Source organism: Megachile rotundata, chromosome 5 (assembly GCF_050947335.1).
Source record: "Megachile rotundata isolate GNS110a chromosome 5, iyMegRotu1, whole genome shotgun sequence".
NCBI classification, from domain to species: Eukaryota; Metazoa; Arthropoda; class Insecta; order Hymenoptera; family Megachilidae; genus Megachile; species Megachile rotundata.
In genome coordinates, this window is record NC_134987.1 from 11,249,655 (window position 1) to 11,263,709 (window position 14,055).

At 33.6% G+C, this 14,055-nt stretch overlaps 1 protein-coding gene across 8 annotated transcripts in view; it reads left to right on the forward strand.

Annotated features, from left to right (window-relative positions):
* SLO2 (slowpoke 2) overlaps nt 1–14,055 on the forward strand; it is a 198,317-nt gene that overhangs the window by 150,081 nt on the left and 34,181 nt on the right. For 7 of the 8 annotated variants that reach the window (XM_076532059.1, XM_076532053.1, XM_076532056.1 and 4 more), the window contains 3 exons: nt 10,402–10,476; nt 12,924–13,007; nt 13,073–13,167. In XM_076532059.1, coding sequence (XP_076388174.1) covers nt 10,402–10,476; nt 12,924–13,007; nt 13,073–13,167 — 254 coding nt within the window. The remainder of the gene's footprint in view (nt 1–10,401; nt 10,477–12,923; nt 13,008–13,072; nt 13,168–14,055) is intronic. The other variant, XM_076532054.1, reaches the window with a different exon arrangement.

Below are 14,055 nucleotides of genomic sequence, written 5' to 3' on the forward strand. Positions count from 1 at the left end.
GTCACGATTTTGATCTTCTGCACGAATATCTGCTCGCCTACTCGTTCAACAGTATTAATAAATTAAGTATGTGAAACAAGCAGACGCTGAACGTTCCTATTGACTACTTTGTGGCAAGTTTCTTCGTGCATGGTTCCAAAAATTTCCATAGGCAATTTTCTGTCGTTGTAATGTCCATCAAAGAGCAACTTCGAGGATTATAATTTTTTTAGTGCACCGGTAGGAAGTTTGTAAAAAGCATGCTCCACGCCAGACTGCTTTCTGACGGAATTTTTGCTGAAAGTACGAAAAGTTATCTTGTGTTCTTTATATATATTTTATAAAATGCTTTCGAGATTCTCTGCTAGCCTCATACACGGGGTTTCATTTAAACCGCTTAAAATACTGAAGGCACTTTTTTGTGATGTAATATTCTCTTTTCTTAGAAATATTCTTACGGCAGTGAAATTTCCTTGAAACCTTTGAAGATCATTTAGTGGTTCATTATTTAGATGTCGCTTTAGATCGATCGCCTTTTATTGTCGATTTGGAGGATTTTATTTCAGAGATATTTTAGTGTGATATAATGTATTGTAAATTTGTAAAAAATTTTGTAAAATGAAATATTTTTGAGTCATAGTAGAATCATAATATAAGATATACATATCTACATGTTTATGATATAAAATTATCAAAAATGTAATAATACAAAGTCACTGTATATCATATAATTAAATAAAATTAACATATGTGGCAGTAACTTCTATATATAATAAATATCATTCAACACACTTGTTCCATTTTATTTTCTTATTATTTAATTGTTCCAATAAAAAAGTGAACAAAGTGTTCAAATAAAAAAGACAGTCCTATAAGTCCAATAAAAATAAAAAATATTCTGAATTATATTTATTAAAATAAGTTTCATAAAGTATGAAGATAATACAAAAGTTTGATGTTGATCTTCAATTAATTTCTCAAGTCCATTTTAAATAAAATTACTACCATTTTCACCGTTGAACCTAACCTAATAATAGCGATCGATTCAAAGCACAATTCCTTGCATTTCAATGTGACTTTAATTCCCCCTCAATTGCACTTTCATTTCAATTTTTTACAATTAGATCCTTTGTTTTAAGTGTTTCTGTGTGTGGTAGCATTCACTTCAGCTTCTTGCTGAGCTTCGTTCTGCAGTTTCATTTGAAACTAAACACAGCAAGGAAATGAATTTCGCAATGAAAACGGTTCTCAGGTGCACAATGCGTGAAGCCAGTTACAAATCGAGTAGAAAAAGTTTGCAAAGGTCCCCGCGAAATATAAAACCAATGCAATTTCGTCGGCGTAACAGAAGAAAAATTTCGCTAACTTTCGATCGATTCGCGGGTAATCACAAAACACGGCTTCCATTTGAAAGTTTCGCTCATTTCGCTGGGAAAAGTGCACCGAAAAATGTGAGAAAGTCTTACGATGGGGTACGCGAAAGTTTGTCTCGGTTCACCTAAATTCTAGCAGCGAGTTTTCTGTTGAGGGAAAATGGTGTTCATTTGACATTTTCGCGGGTTTATTAAACGAAAATGCTGCTCTGTTAGATGTTCATGTGACTGATTGTGATTAATCATTTTTATCAACTGCACATTTTGTAAGGGAACATTAATCGTTGCGCCATGGAAGGGAATGCATGTTTCGAAATTGTAGAAAGAGATATATTTCACTTCGATCTGAAGGATAAGGCAAATAAATAACCATGGTCACGCAATTGGTATGACTGATATTTTCTGTAGATTCGAACAGATTAATGAAGGAGTTATAATTTTATTTTTCTCTTAAACGTAATTGTTTTTTGGATAGGTGTTACGTAAATGTTTAATAAATGTTACTAACATGAATCATTGTATTGTTCTCAATTTTTGACTACATACATACATTGGTATCAATTGACATATACATACACTACAATGTTATACATATACAAGTACGTACATATATTTGTTATCAATTTACAGCTACATACATACTTTGTCACACATGTACATAACAATGTTATACATATATAAGTACATACATATATTTGTTATCAATTTACAACTACATACATTGTTATCAATGTACAATCACATACATACGTTGTTATGAATTTACAACTACATACATGCTTTGTTATACACACATATGCATACATTATAATGTTATACATATACAGGTACATACATATATTAATTATCAATTTATAACTACATACATTGTTATCAATGTACAATCACATACATACGTTGTTATGAATTTACAACTAAATACATGCTTTGTTATACACACATATGTATACATTATAATGTTATACATATACAGGTACATACATATATTAATTATCAATTTATAACTACATACATTGTTATCAATGTACAATCACATACGTTATTATGAATTTACAACTGCACACATACATTGTTGTCAATTCACAATTACATACATACATTGCCGTCAATGTACAACAACATACATACTGAAACTATTAAATGATTTGCTTGTATGCTTGTATTTATAAAAATGCAAAGTTAAATATTCATTCAAAAATATAAACTTGAAGTAAGTACTTAAAAAAATAATAAATTAGAAGTCTGATTAAACACGATTGAATTACAAGTTAAATTTTGATTCGTAAGTAGAAGAGTTTCAATTAGCGATAGAAAGTTAATCGTTAATTGAAGAACTCTTCGGTTGAAGTAAACTTTCGATCTTCAATTTAGCAAGCTTGAAAAATTAAACTTCAATCAGAGAATTTACTTAAGAATTTTATTGCAAAAGTATTGATCGGAGCATTGTGCGATGATCTGACGTGGGCGATGATTATAACCTTAATACTAATCTAACCTCTAATACCAACATCAATATTAACAATGATAATACATCAATATTGGTACTAATTATGGTACGTTGCAATTAATAATAGGAGATGTTAGTATTAATAATAGCAATGTTAGGTTATTAGCAAAGGTAACAGTAATATTAGTATTGAATATTAAAATTAAATCTAACGTAAATGTCAGCTAAGGTAAAATGGCGTCTACAATAATTTAAAGTTAAATTTTGAAAATTGTACAGGTTAATAGTAATATTTTAATATTCTAATATTCAATGTCTTAAGAATATTATGAAGTTCCAATTTCCAATTTCCAAATCAAAATCCTTTATTCCAAATTATTGAAGTCGAAAATCGAAGCAGATTCCAATTCCAAGAATAGCCGTATTTCGAGTCATAAATATCGTTATTAAATTATACGGAAACCCGTATAAATTCTGAATTTTCACTTAGCTAAAGTACATAGAAGGTAAAGTCCCGAAGCTTTCGAAGTTGCAGCGGTATGAAAGTCACTTAGCGAACACGCTGCGAGCGCAGACACGATCGGTGGATGTAAAATTATTATTCCAAGCTGTGTCAGAATTTAACGAACCGGTTGCTTTGCACGTACAGTATCGCCGATACGATCTGTAACTACGTGTAGCCATTGTAACACGCTATTCACTAATCGAGCATTCCGGAGACCCGATTGGCCACGTTGTAACAACCGACTAACTCGATAACGTTGCGTTGATAAAACATGAGCATGATAATCGACCCTGCTCATATCGGCTGTTGCGAAATTTCGATGAACATTGTTAATCCTTCAAGTTTGAAGACATTTTTATTTAATTATTATTACTTATTTTTACTTGTAATGTTAATGATGGTCACTTTGCTTATGGATTAAATAAGAGGTATTTCAAAAATTTTATCTCGATGTGAAATATAGGTCAGTATAAAAATACAAGTTCGAGAATCATTGATGCAATAAACATGTCGTGATTTTTGTTTCATTGTTGATAATCATGTAATTAACTAACTTCTTTGTCGTTTTGCAAAAAGTACATAGGTGACATATGTATAATACATAGATGATATACTCACAAAATATGTGACATAATTGTTTTGAAATTTAATAAAAAACAAAACATGCTTGACAATAATTATTTTTCTATAATGTAAAATTCTATTCGTTCAAACTAACCTAACCTAACCAATCTATTAAATAAATTCAATAATATTGCAAAACTTGTAACAAGAAATAAATATCAAAAATGTTTCATACATCTTCCTCGATAATTACAAAAATTACCAATTTATATTTGACAATCCAAAAAAAATAATTTAAAATATTAAATAATACACAATATTTGCAGAAGAACGCACAAGAAGATTAATTCCCGTCCGAAAACCCTGCAATATATGTATAAAATACATAGTGTTCGTCGATGCGCGAAAGCATTTCAGGAGATTAAGGAAGTAGTCGCTTTTGATGGGATTTCTTCGTTTCCTTATAGCTTTTTCCCGCGTATCTTATCGCTGGTAACCTCTTCTTTCGTTTCATGGTTTAGCAATGTCGTGAATGGTATCGTGGATGTAGCTGTTATCGCCATTATTGTTGCCATAGTTATTGTTATCGTTATTATTATCGTCGGTGTATCGGGTTTATTTTCCCGGAAGCGTTTAGCACACGTTGAACATGGACTTTTCCGATTTTGTTTTATCAATATCTTCTGATGGCTTTTTTATTGGAATTCGTTTATTTTGTGAGAATCTTATTTGAGATGTTTAGCAATCTTTAGGACACGTATTTCGATTATTTGAGATATTAGATTACTATTATGTTATAATGATGTTCAAGAGGAGGTTAAGTTTTAGGTAAACTCTGATGGAAAATTTGGAATTTTTTAAATTGGGAATTTTGTGGTGGGCGATTTGGTAATTTAGTGGTTTGAGACGTTGAAAGGTGGACAGTTTGAGGGGATGAGAGTTTGAGAGTTTGAGAGTTTGAGGGGTTGAGAGTTTGAGGGGTTGAGAGTTTGAGAGTTTGAGAGTTCGAGAGTTTGAGAGTTTGAGAGGTTAAGAGGTTGAGAGTTTGAGAGGGTGAGGAGTTGAGAGTTTGAGAGTTTTGAGAGGTTGAGAGTTTGAGGGGTTGAGAGTTTGAGAGTTTGAGAGTTTGAAGGGTTAAGAGGTTGAGAGTTTGAGAGTTTGAGGGGTTAAGAGGTTGAGAGTTTGAGAGTTTGAGGGGTTAAGAGGTTGAGAGTTTGAGAGTTCGAGAGTTTGAGAGTGTTAGAGTTTGAGAGTTTGAGAGTTTGAGAGTTTGAGAGTTTGAGAGTTTGAGAGTTTGAAGGATTAAGAGGTTGACAGTTTGAGAGTTTGAGGGGTTAAGAGGTTGAGAGTTTGAGAGTTCGAGAGTTCGAGAGTTCGAGAGTTTGAGAGTGTTAGAGCTTGAGAGTTTGAGAGTTTGAAGGGTTAAGAGGTTGAGAGTTCGAGAGTTCGAGAGTTTGAGAGTGTTAGAGTTTGAGAATTTGAGAATTCGATAGTTTGAGAGTTTGACAGTTTGATAGCTGAATAATTTGATAATTTGATAGTTTGATATTTTGGTAACTGAATAACTCAAAGACTTTTCCCCAAAACCCTCATAACATTTCAAAGACTCATCAAAACACCAAACTGTCGAAGATCCATCGTCTCAAATTATTCCAGCGAGTAAAATAGACAGACAATTCTCACGGTGAGTAATCGAGTATATTTGGCGAAGTCAGTGAGGCAAATCCAATCTCGACTCACGACTAATGACCGTTGAATGGATTACAGTCACGTGAAGCAACGTGTACAACCGTGATTCCTTTGCCTCCGCTATTATGTCTTCATCCGTCATTCTCGATTTACGTAGTTCACCGTCGGAGGATTGGTCGTCTAGTAGGCTTTAAGGAGATTCCTCTCACGAAGGGGAAAGTTGCCGGTACGGCGAATACGGTGATTGAGTGGAAAAATAAATGGGACGCTCCGGAGGATTTGCTTGACTCCGTGATTTCAGATTTTGAAGCGGGCTGAACTTGAGAAATGACTTGCTCTTTGTTCTCTCGGAAGAAGCTGATTTTAATTCGATCGTTAGCAGATTGGGGATCAATCGAGATTCGAGGGAAAATGGAAGTTCTACAGATGTCAATCACAGGGTGGAGGGACAAAGTAAAAGAAGATATATACATCGTGAACATTTCTTGCGGTACATTTCGGCGAATAAAAATAATAATGACATTAATAACTGTTTAATGCAAGTAACACTATTTCGCTCATTTTCGAAAGTTTTGCGTATCATTATTTTTGGACTAACTGCTGTGCGACCACGAGAGCCAATGCTAATTATTTAATATAGATTCAGAGTATTTTTAAATAATTGTTAAACATTTCTATATTCACAGAATACAAAATATTTGCAATTAATAGTATACATGTACAATAGTATTTAATATATGTAATAATATTTGTCAATTTTTGGTGTGGGGCATTTAAGGATGTGGGGCATTCAGGAGTCCTGGGAAACTCCACTGGATTTTGGACAATTAGTGTGTGGTTTTTTGGGGGGGTATGGGGCATTCTACTAGCTCTTGGACAACTAATGGTGTGTAGTATTTGGGGGTATGGGGCACTCCACCAGGTCTTGGACAACTAGTGGTGTGTGGCATTCTTGGGGTATGGGGTGTGTTTAGGGGTCAGGGCATTCCAGGGTCTGGGACATTCAGTGTGGGACACTCAGGGGTTTGTGTACCTATTCGGTCTGGAAGAATCAGGGGATTGTGTCTTGGGTGGAAGCTTCCATCGGGATGTCACCATGGTGAGCAGTGTTAAGCAGGGCAGAGGACATGGCGTGTATCATCGGTGATCAGCAGCAGACTGCTTTCCATAAATGGAATCATCAATTAGAGATTCCCAAAATGGGACACTTAGGGGCGCGGGTATGAAACCAACTTGCTATCCCCTAACATAAAAATGTGAGCATGCTTCCGTTTTCTACGTATAGGTAAAGACCTTATACGTGAATCGGAATCATGGCGTCACTTCTTTCTCGCGGCCCTTTAATATACTCGCGGAAGCCCATTATAATTGTGAGAAAAACAATTCGTGGCTGGCCACCTGGCGGTTGCGGTGCCCAGTTCGCGATCCGCAGCCCCCGCGATACGCGCAAAAAATGACCAGTGGGGGGAAGACCCCTCGCGACACCGTGAAGCTCGCGCGCCGAGAAATGTAACGTGATCCGCGGTTCCAGTATATCCGTGAGACTATACCAATGCAAATACAAAACTTTTTTATTTTTGACTTTTTCGTTATCAAACTTTTACCAATTAATTCTTGACATTTTTCCGATTAAAATGAAACCAAACACGGTATAATTTCGACTACGTTTACTAGTTTAATTGACGGTAGGATTTGAACACGGAATAACGAAAGGAGAAGAAAGACGTTGCGATTGAATCGGTGAAAGATAAAGAGTTTGTTGTATTATTACAAAAAAAATTATTTAAATTATTACAAAAGACAAAAAAAATTAAAAACATGACGTGGAAAAAGAGCAAGTCCAGCGGGCTCGACAAAAAAGTATGCAGAGATTACGAGGCAGAATAATTTCAATAATTATTATACATAATTCTATTAAAAATCGGTAATTATTAATTGTTGTCATAATACAATTATAGGAAACATGATTAGATTAATATTACAAACAATTATTAAATAACAATAATCTGTACAATTAATAATAATCTTTGCATCTAAAATTTCCCAATTTATGCAAGAAAGCTAATTGAGAACGGAACGGCCAAATTATCGTATTCAGAAACTTTAGAATTGCTTTTCATTAATTTTCGCCTGGCCAAAGATGAAGCAGCTGTAAGCAAACGATTCTTAGAAAGCCAGCAGCGATTTTCGTGAAAAATTCACGAATCCTTTGTCGGTGGGATTCTTTAAAAATGCATTCCTTCACCGCGACAGCATTTAATGAAATGAAATTCGTGGCTCGACAAGGCAGCTTTTTAAAAAGGCACTCGTTTTTTTGCCCCCTCTACAAATTGCATTCGTCTGCTATTCGTAAATCTCCGGGGATATTAATAATAGCAGAATCCTCGAAAAGGTTTATCGAGTTATCGTGTGGTAGCGCTTTCGGTATATTTTTAAGCTTGCTTTGACGAGATTTTGAAGATAAATGAGTTGATAGTACCTACGAAGTTAATTCGTTCATTTTATCTTTGTCATAGGTTTTATGTATAATATAATATAATTTCCTTGGTAATAGATTTTCGGGTTCTTGAATTTCCAAGTTCCTAATTTTCTAAATTTCCAAATTTCCAAGTTCCTAATTTTCTAAATTTCCAAATTTCCAAATTTCCAAATTCTCAAATTTCCACACTCACAAACTTCCAACTTTTCAAATTTCCAAATTCTCAAATTTCCACACTTTCGAGTTTCCAAATTCTCAAATTTCCAAATTCTCAAATTTCCAAATTCTCAAATTTCCAAATTTTTAAATTTCCAAATTCTCAAATTTCCACACTCTCAACTTTCCAAATTCTCAAATTTCCACACTCTCAAATTTCCATACTCTCAAATTTCCAAATTCTCAAATTTCCAAGTTTTTAAATTTCCAAATTCTCAAATTTCCACACTCTCAAATTTCCACACTCTCAAATTTCCATACTCTCAAATTTCCAAATTCTCAAATTTCCAAGTTTTTAAATTTCCAAATTCTCAAATTTCCACACTCTCAAATTTCCAAACTCTCAAATTCCCAAATTCCCAAATCTCCAAATCCCCAATTTCCCAAATTCCCAAATTCCCAAATCTCCAAATCCCCAAATTCCCAAATTCCCAAATTCCCAAATTCCCCAGTTCCCAAATTCCCAAATTCCCCAATTCCCAAATTCCCAAATTCCCAATTTCCCAAATCCCCAATTTCCCAAATTCCCCAATTCCCCAATTCCCCAATTCTCAAATTCCCCAATTCCTAAATTCCCAAATTCCCAAATCCCCAATTTCCCAAATTCCCAAATTCTACTTTCCAACTTCCACATTCCTCGCTTTCAAAATATTATGTCCCAAAAATTGAAATCCCAAAATATGTAATTTCTCAAGAGTAAAGTTTTGATCCCACATCTGATTACATTATCATTTTCCTCATTGTACATTTCCTCATATTCAATAGTACCGTCATGTTCCACTCGATATCCCAGAATAATAATTCGAAAGTAAAATAGGAACGAAATAAGATATCTAACTATACGAGAAAACATTAATATGCATTAAAAGGCATAGATTTAAAGTTTACTCATTCCCGTTTGTTTCTGTAATCTTTCCGAGAGCCTTCGCTTTGAAAGTTGATCGAATTCAAAGAAACTTTTCCGAAGCGGATGAGAAAAATTTGAACGGTTGACAGCTCGACAGAAACGAACAGAAGTAGAAAATGTATGCCAAGGAATATTAGTCGACATTGAAGTGTGACACAGATTTTGAGAAAGCTTCTATCGATAAAGGAAGAAATACGTACATACTATATTTAAGTGGCATCTGAATGCTAATGCAAACGTTCCACTTTTCTGAATTCATTGACAGCGAACAACTGAATGATTTGTAATGACAGGTTTTTACGAAATTTGTTCGTGGACTTCAAACTTTTTATTACTTAATAAGAAATACATAAAGAACTGTCACAGTTGTTAATTCAAAGTTTAATAATATTCAAAAGAAGCTTAATAATTTTTAAAACTTTCTTCAATCTCTGTCTTTTTGTTTATGAAATTGTAAAATTTAATTGTGATTTAATTAGAAAGTTTAGTTTTGAAATATTTAACAAGTTGAAACTCATTTATCAAACTCATCGTCGAACTCATTTATGAAATCAAACTAAATTTGACAGTGAATATGCTTATGTAGTAATCTACCCATCAAAGAAAATTGCAATTAAATACAAATTATTTATTTGTCATAACCTCAAATTTAATAACAGCTTTTACGTAATACATTTAGTGTAAACTCGAAATGGTTGCAAACACAGTAGCCATCAATTTCCTGCAATGTTCCGCCATTTTGTGTCGCAGTTTCACGCGGCAAAAAAGCATTTAAAGAAAAGAAATTTAAAGGAAAACACAAATTTAAAAAAACTTTCAACAAAGCTAAAAATTGCCACAAACAACATTTTTAAATAACAGTAAATTATTTTTCACCACAACTGTGTAACAGCAGAATATTATTTACCGACGGATAAACATGAATCAACGATATATTGCGCAAGCAAACTCGCGTCCAATGCCCCGTAATTATAGCGTTCGTATAATAGTTTAATTAATATTTACTTATACGAGCCAGCTTGCCGGTTTCCAAATCCATAGAGAACATTAAATTAATTTTCGGCAATTAACGCAGCACCTGTTGATTTTGAATTCGATGCATTTTAGGAACGTTAGTTAACGAGCACGTTGCATTGAAATTGCAGAACGATCGCTGTTTTATGTGGAACGTTTTTCTACTGCATTTTGCACTTTTTTTTAATTGTCGCTGGGTTTGTTGAGCTGTCTTCGTCATGTTCGCAGGGAAACGTCTGGCAGCAGCTTCTCTCTTTCCACTTCATCCTCGAGCTGGTCAACACTATACCCTTCACGATCACGGTGAGTCATTATTCAATTCTTTTTACAATTACACGATTTTTTAATTTTACTCACACTTTGGATTTGAAATTGATAACATTGAACTTAAAATTCATGAAGGCTTTAGTTTATAGAATTCGGTTTATGAGAATACATTTATGTTGAGATGGTCACTTTGAACAGTTGCAACTTTAAGTTTATGCAGTATCAGCTTAATACTTGCACATATTTTTGTTTCATTTATTTATTTATAGTCGCATCAACCACTCATGGGTTATTAGCGATTCAGTGCATATATATTTACAACTTGTTGTACAGTTTAGACACTTTAAGGTACTGCAGCAAATTTTTAATCAATTTGTTATCCTTCACGTTGTCCATTTAGTACATTATGTGATTAAATTATATGAATAAAGTCTATGTACTTCTAAGGTAGTCAGTGTAGTATGAACATGAACCTTGTCTATTTTATTTAAATACATTTTGTGGCAATGAAGTCTATGTACTTCTGAGGTAGTCCATATAGTATGAACATGAAGCTTGTCTATTTTATTTAATTACATTTTGTGGCAATGAAGTCTATGTACTTCTGAGGTAGTCCATATAGTATGAACATGAAGCTTGTCTATTTTATTTAATTACATTTTGTGACAATGAAGTCTATGTACTTCTGAGGTAGTTCATATAGTATGAACATGAACCTTGTCCATTTTATTTAAATACATTCTAAGACAATGAAGTCTATGTACTTTTAAGGTAGTCAATATAGTATGAACATAAGCCTTGTCCATTTCATTTAATTACATTTTGTGACAATGAAGTCTATGTACTTCTAAGGTAGTCCATATAGTATGAACATGAACCTTGTCCATTATATTTAATTACATTTTGTGACAATGAAGTCTATGTACTTCTAAGGTAGTCCATATAGTATGAACATGATCCTTGTCCATTTTATTTAAGCACATTTTATGACAATGAAATCTATGTACTTCTGAGGTAGTCCATGTAGTATGAACATGATCCTTGTCCATTTTATTTAGTCCTTTTTGTGACAATGAAGTCCATTATTCTTTTAAGATATATCTTATATTATATCATGTTGTTATACCACGTTATAAAAAAGAATGCCTGTAATCGCAATAATAGAAAGGAAGAAAAGCTTGTTTATTACACGCACGAAGAATGAAGCCCGGAAATATAAGGAGTCATAAAACGGTTCGTTAAGGGGACGATACGCAAGAAAAGATCTGCTGATTTGTTCGTAGCTTGGCAATAAAACGAATCGTATCCCCTGATTCCTTCTGAATTCCATTTCACCAGGCAGCGATAGAAATCTTTAGGTTTTACGTTTCTCTGGCACGCAACATCAGACGCTTCCAATGGGACTTTATTTCGTCGAACCACTAACCACACGGTATAACCAGTCTTCATTCCGTTAACAGCCACCATGATGAAAGTGTAAAGAACTTGTTGCTTTGCATCGATTCGGTTAAACATCGATATATAAGCACCGAGTTCCAATTCTCCGAGCTATGTCAATCTGAATAGCGTTTTGTTCCTCCGACAGGGATGAACTTGTTGCTTTTATTGTTGGGTTATAAACTTTCGCGGCTTGATTGATTAATATCGAGAGGTGACACGATATTTTTGCTGTGATCGCTGTACGAAGTGGTTTGGTACAGGTGGTACGAGTAAGCAGTCAAGCCAAGTAGTGAAAGTCAATGATGCAGTAGACTGATATTCATTTCGATAGATTCACGTTTTAATTTTTAAGTAGGGGACTCTGTAACATTTCTACAATTTTGATAGACATAAATTACAGTATTTTTGTGTGGATTTGTGGGCAAAATTTTTATGATTGCTGATTGATGAATAATTGTATTTGTAATGTATGCGTATTAGCTCATATGTGGATACACGTATGTGCTTCACTCGGTGATAGCTTTCATATGAGGCAAAAGTAATTTGAAATTTGAATTGTGAATAGATTAGAATAATGATTTAAAAGGAAATGGAGTTCGAGGTTTACGATAAATTACATGGTGTATCGATCCCGACCTTCAGCACCCTTGATCGGAACGAAAATGGGATTCAACATTATCAGAGGGTTATGCCTCGAAATTTAATTGGCTTAGCATCATTAGTTTTGTGTCACTTCTCCAACGTCTGAGATCCCTAAATCCAAGCTATGCTACATTGTTTGTTCGCCATTTGCCTTACGATACGCAAACTGTATTTTGAAGACAAACGTCATCTATACTATCAGATTTTATCTTTATTTTCTAGCAGATATCTGAGGAGCTTGCACTGTATAATTTCTTATTTTTAAATATTTAAATATTTATAAATTTGAAGAATGTAAAAAATGTTAATTTAGCTTCATAGGTTATTAAAAACAAGTGTTGCTAAAATTATTTTTTTTGTCATTAAGTAATCATTTGAGCGATGACAAATTATGATTTCAGTTACTTTATCCACCAATGCGAAATCTGTTCATTCCGGTGTTCCTAAATTGCTGGTTGGCAAAGCATTCCTTGGAGAATATGTTCGTAAGTAATTTATATCTGCTTTCTGTTACTGAATTGTTATTTTTATTGTTAATGTGTTTTTGCAGAATGACCTGCACAGAGCTATGCAGAAATCTCAATCAGCTTTAAGTCAACAATTAATGATCCTCAGCGCTACGTTACTGTGCCTTGTCTTTACTAGGTGAGTTTCATCAATCTTTTATTTGAAATCCTTCAGATAAAAAAGAAATGAAACTTCAAAGTTCCATCACGTACAATCATAGTAATTTACTAAAACTAGTAACTTGCAAACTGTGAATATAAAAATTTGGGAATCTGAAAATGTGAAAATTTGGAATTATAAAAACTTTCAAAATTAAAATAATCTGACCAAAACCCAAGTTGAAGCTGATCTTAAATTTAAAATCAAGGAATATAATTTAAGTTCCTTAAATTTAATTAAATAAAAACGTAATCTTGCCAATTAATAAAACATCGTGAAAATAAAGGAAAGTACCCACAAACGCAATCGACCGTACACAAACGCTAAAAATACGATTTCAACTGCAACTGGAAGTAGTTCATGTCCAACCTCTTTATTACCCGATCGTTTTTTTTCTATATATGGAACAAAGTTTGTAATAATGATACAGCGAAACAAAAAATAGCAAACAATCGATACACATACGCCTTTTAAGTGTATTATGCTGCGGGAATGTTTGAAAGTCATATTTGCTGCGTATGAATATTTGACAAGGTCTGCAACTTCACTCATTTGTAACTCGTGATTGATATACGTAGTGATTCAAATGAAAGGTAATTATTGATTCACATAATAAAATTTAACGATTGAAACGTAAAATTATTTATTCACGCTAAATCTGTTTACACAGAAGGAGAATTCCGTTTACCTTGATCAAGACGCAAAATATTACGCGCACGTAATTACTCTTCTGCAAACGAAAGGCAATTTCAACCGAACCTCATTACGCGATCTATTATTCGTTCGACAGGTTACATGTTGCATTCGATCGAGCATAGTGTTCCTGGAAATTACAAAATCATATATCGAAACCAAAGAGTAAGCGCG